Source organism: Topomyia yanbarensis, chromosome 2 (assembly GCF_030247195.1).
Source record: "Topomyia yanbarensis strain Yona2022 chromosome 2, ASM3024719v1, whole genome shotgun sequence".
In the NCBI taxonomy this organism is placed as follows: domain Eukaryota; kingdom Metazoa; phylum Arthropoda; class Insecta; order Diptera; family Culicidae; genus Topomyia; species Topomyia yanbarensis.
In genome coordinates, this window is record NC_080671.1 from 12145294 (window position 1) to 12165845 (window position 20552).

The 20552-nt window shown below is 39.6% G+C and overlaps 1 protein-coding gene across 1 annotated transcript in view; it reads right to left on the minus strand.

Annotated features, from left to right (window-relative positions):
* LOC131679318 (uncharacterized) overlaps positions 1 to 16818 on the minus strand; it is a 74163-nt gene extending 57345 nt beyond the window's left edge. The window contains exon 1 of the mRNA XM_058960026.1: positions 16221 to 16818. Within this exon, the coding sequence (XP_058816009.1) occupies positions 16221 to 16818 (598 nt within the window). The remainder of the gene's footprint in view (positions 1 to 16220) is intronic.
* Between the last annotated feature and the right edge of the window lie 3734 nt (positions 16819 to 20552).

Below are 20552 nucleotides of genomic sequence, written 5' to 3' on the forward strand. Positions count from 1 at the left end.
AATGCGAATATTCAACTGTTATGAAAACCACTTCTCCGTTTCTTGGCATAAATTTATTAATCACGATGGCAGGGGTGTGTGAAGATAAATCATGTAAGCACATCTCTCTGGAGGCCTTGTCTTTATATACGGGGATAATGTTGCTAACGTGGCAGCTTTCGTTGGTGTGCTGCACGTTGTTCCGCGAAACAAACGACTGTGCTTCTTAATGTTTGATATGGTGCATTTACAGGGCATTAACTTCTCCCGGATTGAGCACAATCTGTATGTTTAGTAATTGTTTTACTACCCGAGTAGCTAGTCTTGCAATACATTTCCAAAAATCAATAGCAAGACAATTCGTCTGCAGTCGTTTTTGCCGTGTATCTATAGTGGAACGATGTTTAGCTTCTATCCTGGGCGTGATGAGAAGGTAGACTGACCTTAATTAACCGGTGATAAAAAAAGGATAATTTTTTATTTTTAATTGCACGATCAAGGATTGTTCCCCCTAGCAAAATATCACTAGCAAAGCATTTTGTTGAGATAGAACGGTAATTTTGGGCCTCGCCAAAGATGCATGTGATGTCCATGTGAGAACCCAATTATAATGTGCAAACTAAAGAAATCAAACAGTTGAGTTCAACCAACAGCAGCAGTACTCGGTTGCCCGCTGTACTCGCAGTTATTTAATTTGCATCTGATTACTGCGTTCTGAATCTACATCGTTGTCGGGTTCTACATATTCTCACAGCATATCAAAACCGGCTCCTACGTTAGACATATCACATTGTCTATTTACAAAATCTGCATAAAATCTACAATTAGAAACGGTTTAAACTTATGTAAATTAAAAATCTTTTTGATTTAATCATTTTAAACGAGAATTTCGAGCTGCATCTGCTACCTTCTCATCTTGCTTACAACAAAAGCTACAAACTGCTCCACCGCTACCAGCAAATAAATCAATCCGTGTTCCTGCTTTGTCTGCACAGTAGAAGCAATTTATCGTGTTCCAATTCACTATGTCAAAAAAATGAGTAATGATTATTAGCAGATCATAAGGCTTATTGTGGTCGAACTGTATTCCTGTTTACTTTTCGAGGCGTTCCTTAAGATGTATTGTTAAAAGGACAAATGTAACTAAAGATGGCCAATGTTTACACTCCACAATTTCACCATGTTAGACATACCGTGCTGATTATGTTTCACAACATCAATCAAGTAGAAGCGTTTGTTTTGCGAAACGAAATATATCGTTGAATGTGGCAACATGAAGTCAGTACCTCTGTATATATAGGCGAGGACAAAATCGAGGTACGAATACACGAATTAGCACCGTGCGCCTCTAATTACGTCGATAATCGTTATGTACACCCGAGTACCCGCAAGTTGAAAAAATTGTAACAATTGTGGCAATTTTACCAGCTTTGGATACCACGGAATAAAAAGCTGTTGAAATTCAACCTGCCTGGCACGCTATCTGTGGATATATGAGTCAACCGAAGACTAATAGAAACCACGGACTCACGAATTTCCCATAGCAGAAGAGGTACTAACTCATGCTGAACTAGACGGCTTAGGTTTAAAAGGGCCCAGCAGTAATACAAGCATTGGGGCCCGACGCGGCTCTCGACGGCCCTGAATTCAGCCATCTAACGATTTATGGAAGGGCCGTTACTCACGCACAACGGTTGATGTCGGGTTAAAAAAGAGGAAAGATTCGTTTTTTGTTTACGGCTTTAGATATATTCGGATATATTCGTTGGGGGTTTTATCATGTGTTTTTTTAACCAAAAGGGAGCACCTTTTACTTCATTTTGTTGTAAGGAATTGTTCGGAAAGTATACAACTTCTCGGATCGGAGAGGGTCACGAAAGATTTGTATCTTGCGACAGTTTCATTGCCAGTTGGTTTGTTGAAGTCGGTCAATTGGGTCGCCCGTGGTAATTTTTCGAGATAGCGGAGCTCGAGACTGCTTAACGTCAATATCATGGTCAAAAAATTTTTTTTTTCGCGGGTCCCACCTGGATTTGATTTTGAGATGCCAGATGCTACCGAGGAATTGGGTCTTCTATCGTGGTTGTGATTTCACCTAACCTAAACCGTTTGAGAAATTTTGACTCATCTGCTTATGCGGTCATTTATTTTTAAGCAAATATTTTATATTTGTACATACAGATTGGATTGGTTTTAAATTACTAGAATTCGGGATTAGTACAGTTTTTTTAAATCTATTCTTGGCAACCTTGATTTTTTATTTATTAACAGATTAAGGCCGAAATGGCCTGTGTCGTATACAAAAGATTCCTCCATTCCACTCGGTCCATGGCCGCGCGTCGCCAGCCACGCAGTCTGCGAAGGGTCCGCAAATCGTCTTCCACCTGGTCGATCCATCGTGCTCGCTGCGCGCCACGTCTTCTTGTACCGGTCGGATTGCAATTGAGAACCGTTTTCACCGGGCTATTGTCCGACATTCTGGCTACGTGCCCGGCCCACCGTAGTCGTCCGATTTTCGCGGTACGACAGATGGGCGGCTCCCCCAACAGCTGATGCAACTCATGGTTCATTCGCCGTCTCCATGTGCCGTCTTCCATCTGCACTCCACCGTAGATGGTACGCAGCACTTTCCGTTCGAAGACACCAAGTGCGCGTTGGTCCTCCACGAGCATGGTCCAGGTCTCGTGCCCGTAGAGAACTACCGGTCTAATCAGCGTCTTGTAGATGGTCAACTTCGTACGACGGCGAACTCTGTTCGACCGAAGTGTCTTGCGGAGGCCAAAGTAAGCACGATTTCCTGCCACGATGCGTCTACGAATCTCTCTGCTGGTATCATTGTCGGCGGTCACCAGTGAGCCTAAGTACACGAACTCTTCAACCACCTCGATTTCGTCGCCACCGATGCAAACTCGAAGCGGGCGGTTCTCATTCTCTTCTCGTGAACCTCTTCCTATCATGTACTTTGTCTTCGACGTGTTGATGGCAAGTCCGACGCGCTTGGCTTCTCTTTTCAATCTGATGTAGGCTTCCTCCATCTTCTCAAAGTTTCGTGCAATAATATCAACGTCATCGGCGAAGCCAAGTAGCTGAACGGACTTTGTGAAAATCGTACCACTCGTGTCGATCCCTGCTCTTCTTATTACACCTTCCAGCGCGATGTTGAATAACAGACACGAGAGACCATCACCTTGCCGTAACCCTCTGCGTGATTCGAAGGGACTCGAGAGCGTCCCTGAGGCACGTACTACGCACATCACCCGATCCATCGTCGCCTTCACTAATCGCGTCAGTTTGTCCGGGAATCCGTACTCGTGCATAATCTGCCATAGCAGATCTCGATCGATAGTGTCGTATGCGGCTTTGAAGTCGATGAACAAATGATGTGTGGGCACATTGTACTCGCGGCATTTCTGCAGTACTTGACGAAGAGCGAACACCTGGTCCGTGGTAGATCGTTCGCTCATGAAACCCGCCTGGTACTGCCCCACGAACTCTCTTGCAATTGGTGATAGTCGACGGCATAGTATTTGGGAGAGTACCTTGTAGGCGGCGTTCAGCAGGGTGATTGCTCGGTAATTACAGCCCCAGCTTGTCGCCCTTTTTGTAGATAGGACACACGACACCTTCCATCCACTCCTCCGGTAAAATCTCCTCCTCCCAAATCTTGGTAATCACCCAGTGCAGCGCTTTAGCCAGTGGCTCGCCACCGTGTTTTAGTAGCTCGCTTGATAGCGCGGGTGAAAACAAACACAAATGTTGTACTAGTACTAGTAGTAGTATTTAGTGATGTCCGATTTTTAAAAAAATAATTGATTATCCTCTGGTCGAGCGATTTCTGAGAGCTCGATTGGCGGGTTCGATTAGTTGACCATGATAATCGATTAATGTTGCTAATCGAGTAGGAGGTGGGAACTCATTTTCGGAAACGTCTGCCCATTGGGTTTCGCGATGTTCGCGAGGTTGGGTGGCAGCCCCCTTGTGGGGTTTCGTTTCAGTTAACGGATGTCAGCTAGTCGTTTTACTCGATTTTCCCAAGGCTAATAATCGATTATTGATTTTCAAGTATTCTAGTGATTAATCGATTATCTGCGTTAATTGAGTACAGAACGCATGACTACTTGTGTTGCCTTGTGTATTTTCTTGCGAATGGTTTTCTGCCGATATGATCTTCTATACATGCTCTTTGCGGCCGGAGGGAGTTTGACGCGCTTGACGGTATTTTTGTCTGCTGTTTTTGGCGCTTCGCAAGCCTGTGTGCAACGAATCGAAGTGGATCATTACCGGAGTGTGAACTTGTCGTTTTCGGGACAGTGTGATGTTTGGTATCATGTGGCCTAGTTAACTTTGTTGCCAAACCGAGGTGCGTGAAACAAAACTTTATGAATGATAAGAGATCAATAGAGATTAAGTATACAGTAGTTAAATCAATCGTGCGCGGAAATGATTGCTCCGAATCGGCATTCTATTATTTACTTAGAATCATTATTTTATTGAACTATTGTCTTGGAAATAACACAGGTTTTCATACTCGTTTTCATATTACGTTTTTCAATTCAATATTATTAAATGTCCCTTTTGCTACGAAAACATTATACATGTGCAATTCCAACTATCTATGAGAATAGCTACAATAAAAAAGTGAATCGCACACAAATACCTGTTGCATATGATTTCGCATTTATTTCATACGATCGGCAGGTAAAGTTAGCACCGATACAGCAGAAACCACCAAAAATTCGTCGCGTGATAAAAAAAGGGGATAAAACCGATTTATTAAAATATCCAAGGCTCCTCGTAGTCGGCTATCAGGAGTTCAAGTTGCTTTTTCGGCCTACCGTACTAATACAACAAATGATAAATTTCCCAAATTCTCGGCAGCCGGCTGCCCAGAGCAATTATTGCATGATAACGCTATTAGCATACTTACTAACAAATCTCCCCTTCCCGTGATACATGTGGAGATGCAGAGGATTCGGACGTGACCGGCGTCGGTATTGATTAGCATGCAGAGATCAATATAGATTGCACAATGTGGTTCATCACGTTATTTCCAAGCATGTTGTTCCAAAGAACATTTTGCAATCTAAATTGGTTCTGGTCAATAACGGAGTAGCAACCACGGGCGATCTCTTATGCTTATGCTTATCCTTATGCTTATGCTTATTATTCAGCCATCTAACGATAAATGTTCGAAATTTTTGCACATATCGCTCAGAAATCCTTGTAAGAATTTAGATTCCAATGGATAAACCTATTTTGATATCATGGCATTAAAAAATCAAATAATGTATAACATAGTTGAAACACCACTCATTTGCACACATAAGGTAGCGTTTACCAAGCCTGGCGGTACGACAGATTTGTGTACCTAAAGCGCTACGCTCCCGTGAATGACGTCATCATCGACTATTTAAGGAACAGGTACAAGCTTGTACAGTCGAGCTCCATGTGCGAACACAGTTAACAACAATCCCGAATAATAACGGCAAGAATGGACTGGTATTCAATCTCGCACATTTCACACAGTTCGTAAAGATCTATGTTCATTTGGAGTACAGAATTACGCGAATTCCTAGAGTGTACGATGTGAGATTTCTCTCACGCAGACAAATGCGACCCTTTTCAAGCCAATTTTATCTTGGTAGCAAACGTGGATAATTTCTTCAGTGCTAAACAAATTCATAAATGTTGTTGGACCCTATAATTTAGATTGATTTAATTTCTTAACGTTAGTGTGATTGATCATCAATCCACTTAACAGATCATTGCAATAGGAAAAGTTTGGAATAGTATTATAAGGTAGTACAGTGACGGAGAAGGTGAAACAAATATTGGGATATTTTGTGGAACCAGAATATCTTCTTCGAATTTGTCCAATTTTAAAGGTGTTCCTCGAAATTTGAAAAATTTTAATGAAATATTTTGTAGCGCGTCGTAAGCAATTTAAAATTCAACAGATTTTGATTTTCAATATAGTTGTCTTTACACGAATACAAACCAATAAACGATATCAATAGTTGCTCGTTAGAAGAAACCCTGGATTTCGGTAATACAACTTACGAACTCATCATCTGTTCGTGGATTTCAAGGCAGTGCGCGATTCAGTGCAACGAAACGAACGATGGTGCCAGATCCCAAGAAACTGAATAGGTTAGGTAACAAACAAGCTTCAGAATTGCCAAAGAAACATCCGTCCCGTTTGTGGCGATAGATGTATTGAAACAAAACGATGCATATCCTAATTTGCTGTTTGAGAATGCTGGAAAATGCGATGCCAAGATCTGGTGTGAAAAGGAAGGGTAGTATCATTACGAGATCTCACATGCTTCTTAACTTCCAGCAGAACCGTGCACAAAAAATCCTCAAGGGGAGGGTTTTGATTTGTTTACGTTTCTTTTAGAAGGAATGTATAGAAACCCTCAAACGTTGACGATTTTTGCCGAGGTCTGGAAGGCCAAGTCTCGTGTGCCAATCGACTCAGATCAGCAAATTGAGTAAATGGCTGTTATCGAGCAGAAACCTTCAACAGATACCGCTACTTGCTGGTTCGTGGTAGCGTCGGATAGGTTTTTAGTAGTTAGGCCTACCGACTAAACCTAAAACTCTTGTATCTCGCAATTCTCATCCATCCGGGGCAACTGTTAGAAACTACTTCAGTAGGGACTGCGCTATTGCACTTTTTATTTTGTGCTAATCGTTCATGTCTTTTTTCCATTGCTGCTTTTTCTTGCTTATTATTATTCGCGGGATATCTGACCTGGTCAAGTCTGCTGCAAATATCGTCACCTGTTGAGACACAAACCGATCCGGAGGTCCATAATGATTTTACATCTCTTTACAACAGCCTTCGCATGGTTTCTTAAGCTTCTTGGCGCTACCAGTTCCTATTTATATGCTAACTGGTGCTGAGAGTTCTACGGCGGCGGTATTTCTCCCGATACCGATGCCCATTTTCGCGAACCATTTAGCTGTCAGTAACTTCGACGAGAGATCATCAGCGGTAAAATTTCTCCAGACTACGATATCCCGATGTTTTTTCCGTTTTCATGTTTTTCTTCTTAGCTCCCGCTGATCGTCTTGTACTGTGTAACTGGACTACTTACGACTGTTGCCAGTTTGTGTAAACACTCTGTAGAAACAAAATTATGCTCACCACTGTTCGATACCGTTCACAATTTTCGTTCATTTTCACGTTTGTGAATGGTTTGAATGGATAAATAATTTTTTGTTTTATGTTTGTGAATAAGTAACATAGGGTTAGACCACAATTCTTCCTTGCTGTCGAAAAGTGTGCTGAATTTGCGAAAAAGTGGGTGTCAGCGACTGCGGTAATGCAAGGTGAGCGGTTTATTTACATCGTGCGAAAGGCGGCCATCGTAATGGAGCCAGTTAAATCCGTCAGAAAGCAATGATCCACGGCGTAGAACAGACGCCCGTAAACAATGTTTTATTCGGAAATTTCCCGCCACTAAACAGCGAATTAAGCTCCCGCGTGCGACGGAAAGTAATTGCGTCGAAAAGTGTCGGTCGTGGTTCGGGTCCTCGTTGTGGTATTAGGTCGCCGACACGGGAAAAGTGCTTTTTTTAAACAGGCTAGGGAAAGTGATAAAATATCTTCTACGCCTTAAATTAAGTATTGATTTTTTTTGCATTTCGAATTCATCTCGTCGGTAACTAGCACCATCTGGGTGTCTAGTTAGACGATGTATCCAACCTAGTACCCAAAATAAGCACTAGTTAGACACAAAAAAAATCCAAACAGATCACAGGACTTATGTGAACGTCAAAAGCAACTGACTTGTCCCGAATGATGTTGTAGCTTTTATACATCTACCGGGAGGAAATACTAGCATCGTCCAAATAGAGCTTAATGGAGCCAAGCCAAAAGAATAGTAAAAATTATTGAAAACAATCCAGTAAAGTCATTTGGGCCAATGGCACGGAAAATCGAATGTTCGGTCTTGTCAATTTCACGAGTAAATGGATCTCAGTCGTAAATGTTACTCAGGGCCAATTCAGCATTGCTGAGCCCAAAACACGGCGATTGATGAAACTTTCACACATGCATATGCCCGGAATTTGTGCCTATACAGAAAATTATTCGCGACGTGCCATCGTGCAACTACGAAATCGACTCAATTTTTTCGATGTTAGTTGCACTCCTGTGAAGCAAGAATAATTTGTTCAATAGGTTTCTGATGCAGAACATTGTTCCACGTGACTGTAGACAAGTGAGAGCGATTGCTATCATTAAACCGCGAAAACCAGACTCCGACCATAATTCGTATCGGCCGATTGTTGCCGAAGCCCAGCGAGTCCTGTACTAAGTTTAATCTCTTGTTGAAATGTCACATGCATTTTTGGTGTTCCTGAAAGAGTTTGATTTCAAATTTCTAAGATCAAAAGCAGTCCGTTTCGGCTTTATGTCAAAGCTTCCTCGAGCTGGTATATTTGGCAGCCTCTCAAGAGAAAAATTTAAACCTTCACAAGGAATCTAACCTGTCTATAGTTTTTGGGGACAGTTAAAGATATTCCCACTTGGAGATCATCATAGTCACACTCTTCCTGAACCAAGAGGCTCAATTATTATTTTCGTGAAGAGTGGCGTAGATCTTTTAGTATGTCTGTAAAAAATCACAAAGAGAGATAGCTTCATATTCATCGGACACTGTTGTGCTCGGTGCGTGATAATGTGAATTCTCCTCACCGTAGGCACACTTTTTAACAATCCCAATTCAAGAGTTACCCCCACGATTCTCTGCGCAATAGTCACATGTAGCTTATTGCTACAATAGCCCATTTGCGCGCTACAAACAGCAGAACAGAAAAACGATCATAGTCAAAGAACACGTACGTACACACAACGCAATCTCGCTTAAAGCTACCCAACAGGAGTTTGAAAGTGTACATCATTTCGTCCTGTCCGCACTGGAGCAAGGGATCCTTTAAAAAACCACGTCCGTGCTTCAGTAAATCAACGCATGATAAACTCGAATCAGTGACGACACCATCGCTCTCAACTTTGTGAGCGGGCATGTATACGCGGTAGACCTCCATACAAGACTTGTCACCAGTAACCTAAATTTTCAGATCGCGCACATTTCAAAAGTTTTAGCGCATCGAAAAAAGGCCCTATGCAAAATTTGAGCTCAATCGGAAGAAAATGACAAAAAGTCATGAAACGTCGAGAACTGATATAGTATCAAAAATGCCTTTATAGAACATTGGAATTTTTTTTAGTTGAGATGAAACTTGAGGGCTGTAATGCAGCTTTTAATTTATTGTATGTCTTACAAATGCATGAAATCTCGAGATCTGGTATCGATTAAAGAAAAAATATATTGATTTTTTTTAAAGTTTAAAATTGATAGGTACCAGAGAGGTAACTTTTTTCGAAAAAAAAAGAAATTAATTTTCCACACCCAAGTGTCAACTCAACTCCAAAAGACCGTGGCATTATAAGACATTCGGCATCAAATCTGTATCTGTATCTGTATTTCACAAAACTATAGTGTTCTGTTGGAGCTCCTTATTGAAAGCTTTGCCCGAAATAGACTGGAAAACTCCGGTTTTCTGCTTCTCTTTTAAACGATTTTCTGAAAATTAATTTCCCCATTTAAAAAAAATGTTGACATTTTAATCTGGCTAACATTACTACAACGAATGTGTTAATTCTGCCCAATTTTTTGTCGATGTATTTCGCTCTCCGTGCACATTGTCTCTGCAATTAATAAGCCTGATGTTCCGTAACGGATGCCGTTAGCAAACGGTTTTAATTTGTTTGAGTTACATTTCCCATTGATTTAGAGAAAAAAGTGGTTTAAGTTTTCAATACATAAGAGACGTTTCGGCAAACGGCCCAAGAAGCGCATCATGGCTGTATACCAAACATATTAGATGTTTATAAAGATTTTGTATTGAGTTTGAGCTTGTGCGACCACCTCTGGCTGCTACTCCGTTATCGATCTGGACTAGGACTGTCCGCTACGAAGCCAAAAACCGACACCAGAGAGGTGACTCTACTATCTGGACTAGATATCGACTCATCAACCAACGGGGACCAACGGCTTTACTTCCTTTCCGAAGGAAGACGTGACCATAGATTTATTCACCTCAGAAAAATTTCAATGACCACGGCTAGGATTGAACCCGGACCAACTGGAATAGGTGGCGGTGACGCTTACCACTCAACCACTGGCGCCGTCATTATGACGATTTTTTATTATATATAAAACAGAAGAGACCAACAAAAAATTCTAAAGAACAACTTAGCAAGCCTTTAACCTTGACGGTGAAAGCCCCAAATAAACAAACAAACCGTTACCTGTTGATCCATAGGTGGCCCCAATTAAGTTTCTGATTTTGTTGAGATTGAGTAAACGAAAACAGCGAATCCATTGCCCCGAATATTATACTACCTTTGGATGCAATGCGATGAAAAAAAGATGTCAGATAGAGCAGTGTCAACGATTTCAAATGGTTAGAATAATAATAGGCTCATTACTATATTGAGCTGAGTTGTTGAATAGGCTTGCGGGGTTTATCTATATTGAATTATCATTGAATGAAATCGCTAAGAACTTAACCCTTTTGTGACAACAATTTTATCTAGTGCATATAGGGTTCCAAAATGATTTTTGCTTAGAATAAACAACATGGGCATGAAGGGGTTAAAATGGCACTGTCAAAGACGCTAATAATCAACAAGTCATAACTCAAATCCAATGCAAACTGCAATATTGCCAACAACAAAAAGGGATATTTATCAATTCCACGGTTGTTCTTGCTCAGGAGAAACGAAAAACCTGTACCAAAAAAAGAGCCAAACAGTCAACAAAATCTCACTGTGCAAAACCTCGCTGATTGAGTTATTATCAATTCCTTCTAACCCTCTATTTTCAACTTTTTGTGCTTTAGCGTTTCTTGAGAAAAACGTTTAAAATTATATCTTCCTGCTGTTTACATACGCGCCAAACCGGTACCACACACATGGAAGAAGAGTGAATAATGAACACGGTGATTCCAAGATTTCGAAGCTCGTCTTCCACCCAACGCAGGCCTAGGGACGGAAAAGAAATCATCAGAACCATCCAAAAAACTGTGTGTTGTATCGTAGAGTAACGGAGCGCCCTCTTTGGCGGTTTGTTTGACCCAGTGAGCCACACGGAGACGCACTGATTCTATCCGTATCAATCCTCCGATGATAATGATCAAACTGGGTCAATATCGCAACCATTCATTGTAAAGAACAAATTGATATTGTTTATTTGAAGCTCACAAAACAATTAATTAGAAACAAAAACAAGCGGCGAAAAACGAAAATCTGCACCATCCAAAAATCGAATGAAACATAAATCACATGAATGGAGGGTCCCCAGCGGAACTGAAACTGATCCGCGCGCTCTCTGTTGCACATATGCATACTACTAAAATGCACCAACGACAGATGAAAGAAAGACAAAGTCACCGAGCCGTGAGAGGAAAGCAAAAAAAAAGGGAACGAAAAAAAAAAACAAAACAAAAAAAACGGCGATCGTGCGGCCTGCACTGACTGCGGCGGTTCACATTAGGGCAAACATTATAATATTACGAGCGGAATGAATGCCGTGAACATGCTTAATTGGGCCCCCCGTGTTGTATTCGTATGTGTGGGGTCCCTCGCGCTGGCTCGATTTTTTTTCTATCTGTTCTTCGAAGTTGCCAGATTTCGGTTCGGTTCATCACACCATCGGGGCGCATCCAGCGTCGGTTCGCGAAATTATTGCAACCGCGAATGTTGTTTTTTTCTTTCTTTCGACGGTCGTTTAAAATTTATTCTTTTTTTTGTTGCTCCTTGTGATTCATTTCAATACAATGAACTAATTGATCGAAACGTCAAACAAATCCAAACAAGTTCGGGGATTAGTAAACAATCGGCTTCCGAACTGTCGAACTAATGTCGAATCATCGTCATCTGTTATGGGTAACCAACCTTCCTGGCTGGGTGGAGACGTACGCGGTTCGTTTCTCAGTTGGCCTTGATTTTGTCTGTTGGTTTTGTTAAATGCAAATTGGTTGTATTTCTTTCACGTCGGTTTATCAGTGTGCATGTGTGTTGCCGTGAAGCTCATTCGTTTTTTTTCCTCCCAGAATTAAATCTGTCAGTGTTTACTTCTAAATACCCTTAATGGATGAGTGATGGACTGTGTATATGATCGGTGCGATGTCTTAATACACTAATAGGTCGGATTTAAAAAATGTTTACTCAATAAAAACTTGAGAAACTTATAAACAAAACACGTGAAATAGTTGGAGACGCTGTGTGGGGATGAAGGCAAGATGGTATCTATTGAAAACCAAGAAAAATTATTGAAATCGTCGGACACTCAGTACAGTGATATAACAGTTTTTGAATAAAATATATTCGAAATAGGTCGTGAACAGTCTACACCCACAAAAAACAGTTCAACAAGTTTTGTAGATTTAGAACTCACCTCTAGTAAAAAGCGAAAATTTATTTGACAATTGAAGAGAGACCAGAGTGGGATTAAATCTGTGTATAGTGTGAACTTCCTTCAAAAGTGCCCCTCTGCGAGATCACCCAAAAGATCCTACGACTACTGTCAGGTCAATTAGCGTGCGCATGGTCACGAACATTGTCGTCAAACTATAGAGTGATTGTCGTTATTGATATACATATATAAAGAATTTGCGAGACATCGCGCTTGACTAGGGGTTTGCTCAGGGACACAAATTGTAACTCCGTTTTTTTGGAGCTAGCGTCAATCCGGCACTAGCTTAGTCCTGTCACTAAGTTAGTGTCGGATTCTGACGAGACGAAGTCGAAATGAAAATTTCATAACTAATTTATGAAGCAATGTTTGCACATCTGGCTCATAGTAGATGTCATTGTATTTTTATAGCCTAAGGCTCACCTGTATTCAGTGTAATCTTTATCCATAAAAGAACGAAAATGAACGTCCCATCCTTTTGAAATTCACTTTGGGGTATTTTTCGCTCTTTTTCAAATATTTCATTTTTTTCTTGACCACTATTTTACGGGTACTGATCGTTATTGATCGTCTGAGTTCGCAAGACTTGTGATAATTGGAATACGAAAATGGCCGAACGATGTACCGTGCAATGGGGTATTTTTGTATTCTCCGAACCATGCCATTCCATTGTGCTTCTCTCGTTTGACCTAGTCCTCCGCGGATTTCTAGTTTCTCGAGTTGAACAACTCGAAAATGCAAAAAGTATCACTGCACATCCAGCTGTCACAAGCTATAACCACCAAACGTTACTGAAGTGATAAATTTACTGGTTATTAAAAGAGACAAACTAGTCGCCATCTGTGCCGCTGGTTTCGCCGGTGGTCCTTCAAGATTGTGTTATAATTTATGTCAAAGCTGAAAACCACCAAGCAACCAGCAGCGGAAGCTAAATCCGGGCAATAAATTATTAATATTATATCTCAAGGAAAGGGTCCGGTTTTGGCCTGCCTGGCCACAAGTCCAACCGCAGAGCCGCGGCAGTAAATTAATTTGTCGCCTTTGTCTTGATTGGCCCGTTTTCTACTGCCAGAAGTTCCCCAAGGTTCGAGCCAGGCACAATCAAACAACCAACAACCTCACAAACAGGATGATTTATTTTCATTCTCGACTGGTGCATACGATCCTTTCAGTAGGGCAAAAGTTAAATGCTTTGTGATTTATTGAATGAATTCTTTGGTGGCCGCTAAGGACTACGGTCGTTGACTTCATTCAGTGGACCTCCTACAGCCTCCAGAGCCAATCGACACTTAATCCTATACCAACGCTGCATGTAGGTATAGAGAAATCTCCCGAAAAAAAAATGCATTTCCATTCATCATTGCAACAACGGATCGGGTAAAAGAGTTGGAGCTTCATTCATACCGCCCCAATCCCCGGCACGCACAGCAACCGACATGATCTATTGTAGTGGGAAGCGAATGACGACAGTCCTCTGTAAATAATAACAACGGATTATTCGAGTGAAAGAAGAGGATCAGGAAAGTGCATCATCGCACGCGAGGATAATAAATCATCGAATTATCGAAAATCTTTAGGATTGATTGGCTCGTTGTGTCGGGTGTGTGTGTGACGCGTTCGCGTTTTACGGTTCCGATGTACCGTCGGTCCTCCAGGATGTGACGATGTACGTGTGGAGGCTGATGTGAGGACTGATGCCACATACGCCGATTTAATCAATTCCATACCTACTCATTGCTGGCGGTGGAAATATGAAGGGAAACACAAAGTGTCAACAGTCCTGTAAGCAGATCTTATTTGTCGATTTTATTCATTTTATCCATTTTATTCAATATTTATATTTTATTTTATTTATTCTCATTTTATTATCATTTTAATCTCATTTTATTTCCATTTTATTCTCATTTTATACTCATGTTATTCTTTTTCATTCTCATTTTATTCTTATTTTATTTTAATTTTTTCTCATTTTATTCTTATTTTATTTTCATTTCATTCTCATTTTATTCCTTTTTTATTCTCTTTTTATTCTCATTATATTCTCATTTTATTCACATTTTATTCTCATTTTTTTTTCATTTTATTCTCATTTAATTCTCGTTTTACTCTCATATTATTATCATTTTATTCTTATTTTATTATCATTTTATTCTCATTTTTATCACATTTTATTCTCATTTTATTCTCATTTTATTTTCATTTTATTCTTATTTTATACTCATTTTATTTTTATTTCATTCTCGTTTTATTCTCATTTTATTATCATTTCATTCTAATTTTGTTCTCATTTTATTCTCATTTTATTCTCATTTTATTCTCATTTTATTTTCCTTTTATTCTCATTTTATTCTCTTTTTATTCTCATTTTATTCTCATTTTATTCTCATTTTATTCTCATTTTTTACTCATTTTATTCTCATTTTATTCTCATTTTATTCGCATTTTATTCTCATTTTATTCTCATTTTATTCTCATTTTATTCTCATTTTATTCTCATTTTATTCTCATTTTATTCTTATTTTATTCTCATTTTATTCTCATTTTATTTTATTTTTATTCTCATTTTATTCTCATTTTATTCTTATTTTATTCTCATTTCATTCTCATTTTATTCCCATTTTATTCCCATTTTATTCTCATTTTATTCTCATTTTATTCACATTTTACACTCATTTTATACTCATTTTATTCTCATTTTATTCTCATTTTATTCTAATTGTATTCTTGTTTTATTCTTATTTTATTCTCATTTTATTCTCATTTTATTCTCATTTTATTCTCATTTTATTCTCATTTTATTCTCATTTTATTCTCATTTTATACTCATTTGTTTCTCATTTGTTTTTCATTTTATTCTCATTTTATTCTCATTTTATTCTCATTTTATTCTCATTTTATTCTCATTTTATTCTCATTTTATTCTCATTTTATTTATTTCATTCAGTTCATTCGGTTCATTCAGTTCATTCAGTTCCTTCAGTTCCTTCAGTTCCTTCAGTTCCTTCAATTCCTTCAGTTCCTTCAGTTCCTTCAGTTCCTTCAGTTCATTCAGTTCCTTCAGTTCCTTCAGTTCCTTCAGTTCCTTCAGTTCCTTCAGTTCCTTCAGTTCCTTCAGTTCATTCAGTTCGTTCAGTTCATTCAGTTCATTCAGTTCATTCAGTTCATTCAGTTCATTCAGTTCATTCAGTTCATTCAGTTCATTCAGTTCATTCAGTTCATTCAGTTCATTCAGTTCATTCAGTTCATTCAGTTCATTCAGTTCATTCAGTTCATTCAGTTCATTCAGTTCATTCAGTTCATTCAGTTCATTCAGTTCATTCAGTTCATTCAGTTCATTCAGTTCATTCAGTTCATTCAGTTCATTCAGTTCATTCAGTTCATTCAGTTCATTCAGTTCATTCAGTTCATTCAGTTCATTCAGTTCATTCAGTTCATTCAGTTCATTCAGTTCATTCAGTTCATTCAGTTCATTCAGTTCATTCAGTTCATTCAGTTCATTCAGTTCATTCAGTTCATTCAGTTCATTCAGTTCATTCAGTTCATTCAGTTCATTCAGTTCATTCAGTTCATTCAGTTCATTCAGTTCATTCAGTTCATTTAGTTCATTCAGTTCATTCAGTTCATTCAGTTCATTCAGTTCATTCAGTTCATTCAGTTCATTCAGTTCATTCAGTTCATTCAGTTCATTCAGTTCATTCAGTTCATTCAGTTCATTCAGTTCATTCAGTTCATTCAGTTCATTCAGTCCACTGAGTCCACTCAGTTCATTCAGTCCACTGAGTCCACTCAGTTCATTCAGTCCACTGAGTCCACTCAGTTCATTCAGTCCACTGAGTCCACTCAGTTCATTCAGTCCACTGAGTCCACTCAGTTCATTCAGTCCACTCAGTCCACTCAGACCACTCAGTCCACTCAGACCACTCAGTCCACTTAGTCCACTCAGACCACTCAGTCCACTCTGTCCACTCAGTCCACTCAGTCCACTCTGTCCACTCTGTCCACTCTGTCCACTCTGTCCACTCTGTCCACTCTGTCCACTCTGTCCACTCTGTCCACTCTGTCCACTCAGTTCATTCAGTCCACTGAGTCCACTCAGTTCATTCAGTCCACTGAGTCCACTCAGTTCATTCAGTCCACTGAGTCCACTCAGTTCATTCAGTCCACTCAGTCCACTCAGACCACTCAGTCCACTCAGACCACTCAGTCCACTTAGTCCACTCAGACCACTCAGACCACTCAGTCCACTCTGTCCACTCAGTCCACTCAGTCCACTCTGTCCACTCTGTCCACTCAGTCCACTCAATTCATTCAGTTCTATCAGTTCTATCAGTTCTATCAGTTCATTCATTAAATCATCAAATTTGGGTCAATAATGTCTTCGGAGGACTTTGTCGACACTATAAGCCCTTTTATATGGTGTTATTATTTTAATGATTAATCTCCCTAAAAGTAAAATATATATACGAGCTTTCTTGCAAGTGAATATATTAAAAATATGTCTTTGGCAGAGTTATAGAGCAAGATTTTGCCAACAACTTTGCTGAAGACATAAAGTCTTTATCTTTGATATCTTCAACATTATTGCCGCTTGTTTAAACCCATTTTATTAATATAACTTTTGAAATATTGTTTTGACAAGTTCGTTATTTTCAGTAAAAAACTTTGAATTACCAAAATGGAAATTCAAAGTAATCTGGCAATTTTTGAAAAAAAGTGTTTTAAATTGTGATGGGCTGTTAACGTGAAAACGGCTGAGTTTACGTCAATAGTGTTTTCGGACTACTCATCAAAGATAGCAAGGTTTGTCATTTGCTGCTATGATTTTCGTGATTAATCCTCCTATAAGTGAGATTTTTCAACTGAATTATGTTTGTGGTGAAAGAAATTATCTAATGTCTTTAGAAAAGTTGGGGAACTTGCTTTCACGAATATCTTTGCTGAATACACGAAGTCTTTTCTTTAAATGCTTAAGAAGTTATAGCTTGTTATATTTGAATATTTTTAAAATATTTTTCTAAATATCATTCCTACGGGTTTCATATATTCTATGAAGTTATTTCAATCGTCAAATTACACAATTTTTATTAACGCATATTTTTACTTATCTCGAGTATTTTCGAAGATATTGGACATTTTTTGAAAAGCAATAGTTTTTTCAAAACATCTATAATTCTATTGGAGACAACGAGAGACAAGTGAACTCTATTGAATTTTATAGTGTTGATGTAGCGTATCTAATTGCAATAACTTCTAATTCGCAAAAGATATCTGGAAAGATATCCATCTTGATAAGACGAACAAGTTTGTGGAATATGATGATGCTTTATCTACGAGATTTAAGACGTTATGTCGAATAAAAGCTTTTAAGGGGTCATTCACAAATAACGGTCAATAACTTCGAGTGTACTAAAAATGGAGATTTTTTGTCTTCAATAAAGATGTTCGCAAAAACAAGTGCCTTGACTTTTCTGAAGACTTTATCTTGTTTTTCACATTTTGAAAAAAATTGTAGGAATTATCTCACTTCAAGGGGGATTAATCACTATAATTATATCATCGAAATAAAGGTCTTGGATTATAATAAAACATCTCAGAAGATATCATTGCTGTCATTGTGTTTTACAGTTTCCGCGTAAATAATTTTTCGCACTTTTTTTCAAGAGTCGTCCTACTGAAGCTGTAGAGCTAGGTTCTCGGAAGGGCTCCCCGTCAGAATCACATACTACAATTCGCAGACGAGACAGGCGAATGGCGCCCACTAAAACACTGCTTTAGGCCAATTCTAGCGAGCCGTGATTCTGAATGTGATGTTCATTGAACGGATCAGCTAGGTGCGGGCGTAGGGACTCGCGATCGCGTGTATCATCGCGAAGGGCTCGAGCATTTGTACGTTAACGTGTTCGATCGCGTGTGCGTTTGTATGTCGCGTGTGCTAACGTGTATGTAACTTCGCGTGTATAAATTCTATTTTATAACCGTGTGCCTTTCGCATATTCGCGTGTGTTCTTGGATAATCGTGCGCGGACCGTGAATCTAATACTTTATTTTTTGTGTACGGCTCAGATGCTAAAAGAAAGTGAGATCTACCATATCACTAGAGTTCCCGGTGATCTCGCCATGCAACGTATTGTCTAGTGTATACACTAGACAACACAGATATTTTTTGGTTGGTCCTACTGTTATTAGGACAGAAAGTAATGGTTTCCGGACGTGACCGATTCATGAGCGCGCAAAAACGGACGTTTGTAGGTTTGCGTTTGCAACATCATAAGTGCTCAAACGTTCCCCTTATTATCGGGGTGTTATTAGGTTTACGCGATCACGAACGTAGGTGTGCGTTGTTAATCGCGAAGGGCTTAAGCGTTCGTATATTAACGCGTTTGTCGCGTGTTATCGCGTCCATGTGAGCTCGCGTGTACAAAACTGGATTTTGTAACCGTATGGCCATTCCTATATACGCGTGCGTTCTTGGATGGTTACGCGGACCTTCATTCTGATAGTTAGTTTTCGGTGTTCAATTCACATTCTGACAGGGAGTAAGTTACCCCATATCACTGGAGTCCTCGATCATATCGCTATGTAACGTGGTGTCCAGTGGATATGTGAGCTTTCTTTTTTTAATTGGTCCAATTGAAGGCATGGACCTAGTCTGCTGACATCAAGGATAGAAACATCCGGAAGTGACCGATTCATGATCGTTCGACCGCGGGAGTTTTTAGGTTCACGCTTAAGATCGCGTTTGAAAATTTACAGTAGCTGAGACATTCACTTTATCACCGGATTGTTATCATGTTTACGAGATCGCGGGTGTTGGTGCCGTGGATGGTCGCGAAGGGCTCAAGCATTTGTATATTAACGTGTTTGTCACGTGTATGTGACTTCGCATGTATAATTTCTATTTTATAATGATATAGCGTGTATTCTTGTTTGATCACGCACGAACCGTGAATCTGATGCTTAGTGTTTGGTACAGATGGTGGAAGGGAGTCCGTTTCCCCATATCACTAGAGTTCCAGGTCATCTCACCATGAAACGTGTTGTTTAGTGAATATGAGCGTCAATTTTTTGATTGGTTCAACTGAAGACATTAGTCCAGACTGCTAGGGCCGAGATAAGACGTGACCGTTTCATGATCGCGCGAGTGGTAGGTTAATGTTTGAGAGCGCGTTTGGAAGTTTAAAGATGCTAAGTATGTGTGGATTATTGCAATTACATGGTCGCGTTTGTGGCCAGGTTTGTGTTATCGCGAAGGCCACGAGCGTTTGTACCTATATGAGTATAGATAGCGTATAGTAGAGATATACCAATAAAAGGAATCATAACATGCCGAATAAAGAAAAAAAGATGCAAAGAGCTTGACTAGAAGTGTATAAATTGACCGATACTATTTTGGTATAAATTAGTAATGGAAAAGCAAACCAATAGATGTGCAAAAGTACAGATTAATGAAGTAGAATAGAAAAACACATGTAACATGCAATCAAACTCGTCTAAATGCAGCAAATGTTGTATATTTACCATTAATGACAATTGCATGCTGGTAGACTTTCATCATGCTATGCTGGCCGGGAATGGATGACTCACGTGCGTCGGTAAATTAATTGTACCCTATTTTATCCAATCCGACTTTCCCGAATGAATAGAACCAAATGCGCAAATTGATTATCAGAAGTATTAGCCAGTATTCTATCATATACGCTAGTTCTGCATCCATTCCCTGAATCAACTGTCACAAATACTCAGACGAACACATACATAGATAGACATACGACTACCCCCAGAAGTAATACCGAGAGCTAGTCCCTGGGGAGAACGATGGCGGAGCCCAATGAAGTTTAGTCGGTATTAATGGCAGCCTTACCATTCGAGCCCAACTAGCCCCCAGTACACCCCGCACATAAGCCCTCTCAGTCTCCTCGATGCACCACTATCGAGGCGTGATGCAATAACCATCATAAAGCAGTTGTTCTTTAGCGCGGATGCACGCAATATGCCTGATGATGTTTGCAATACCATCAAACCTCTCAACCTTGGGGAGGGAATAATTTTTTGCACGTTTTTGGTGAAAAAAAACCACTGTGC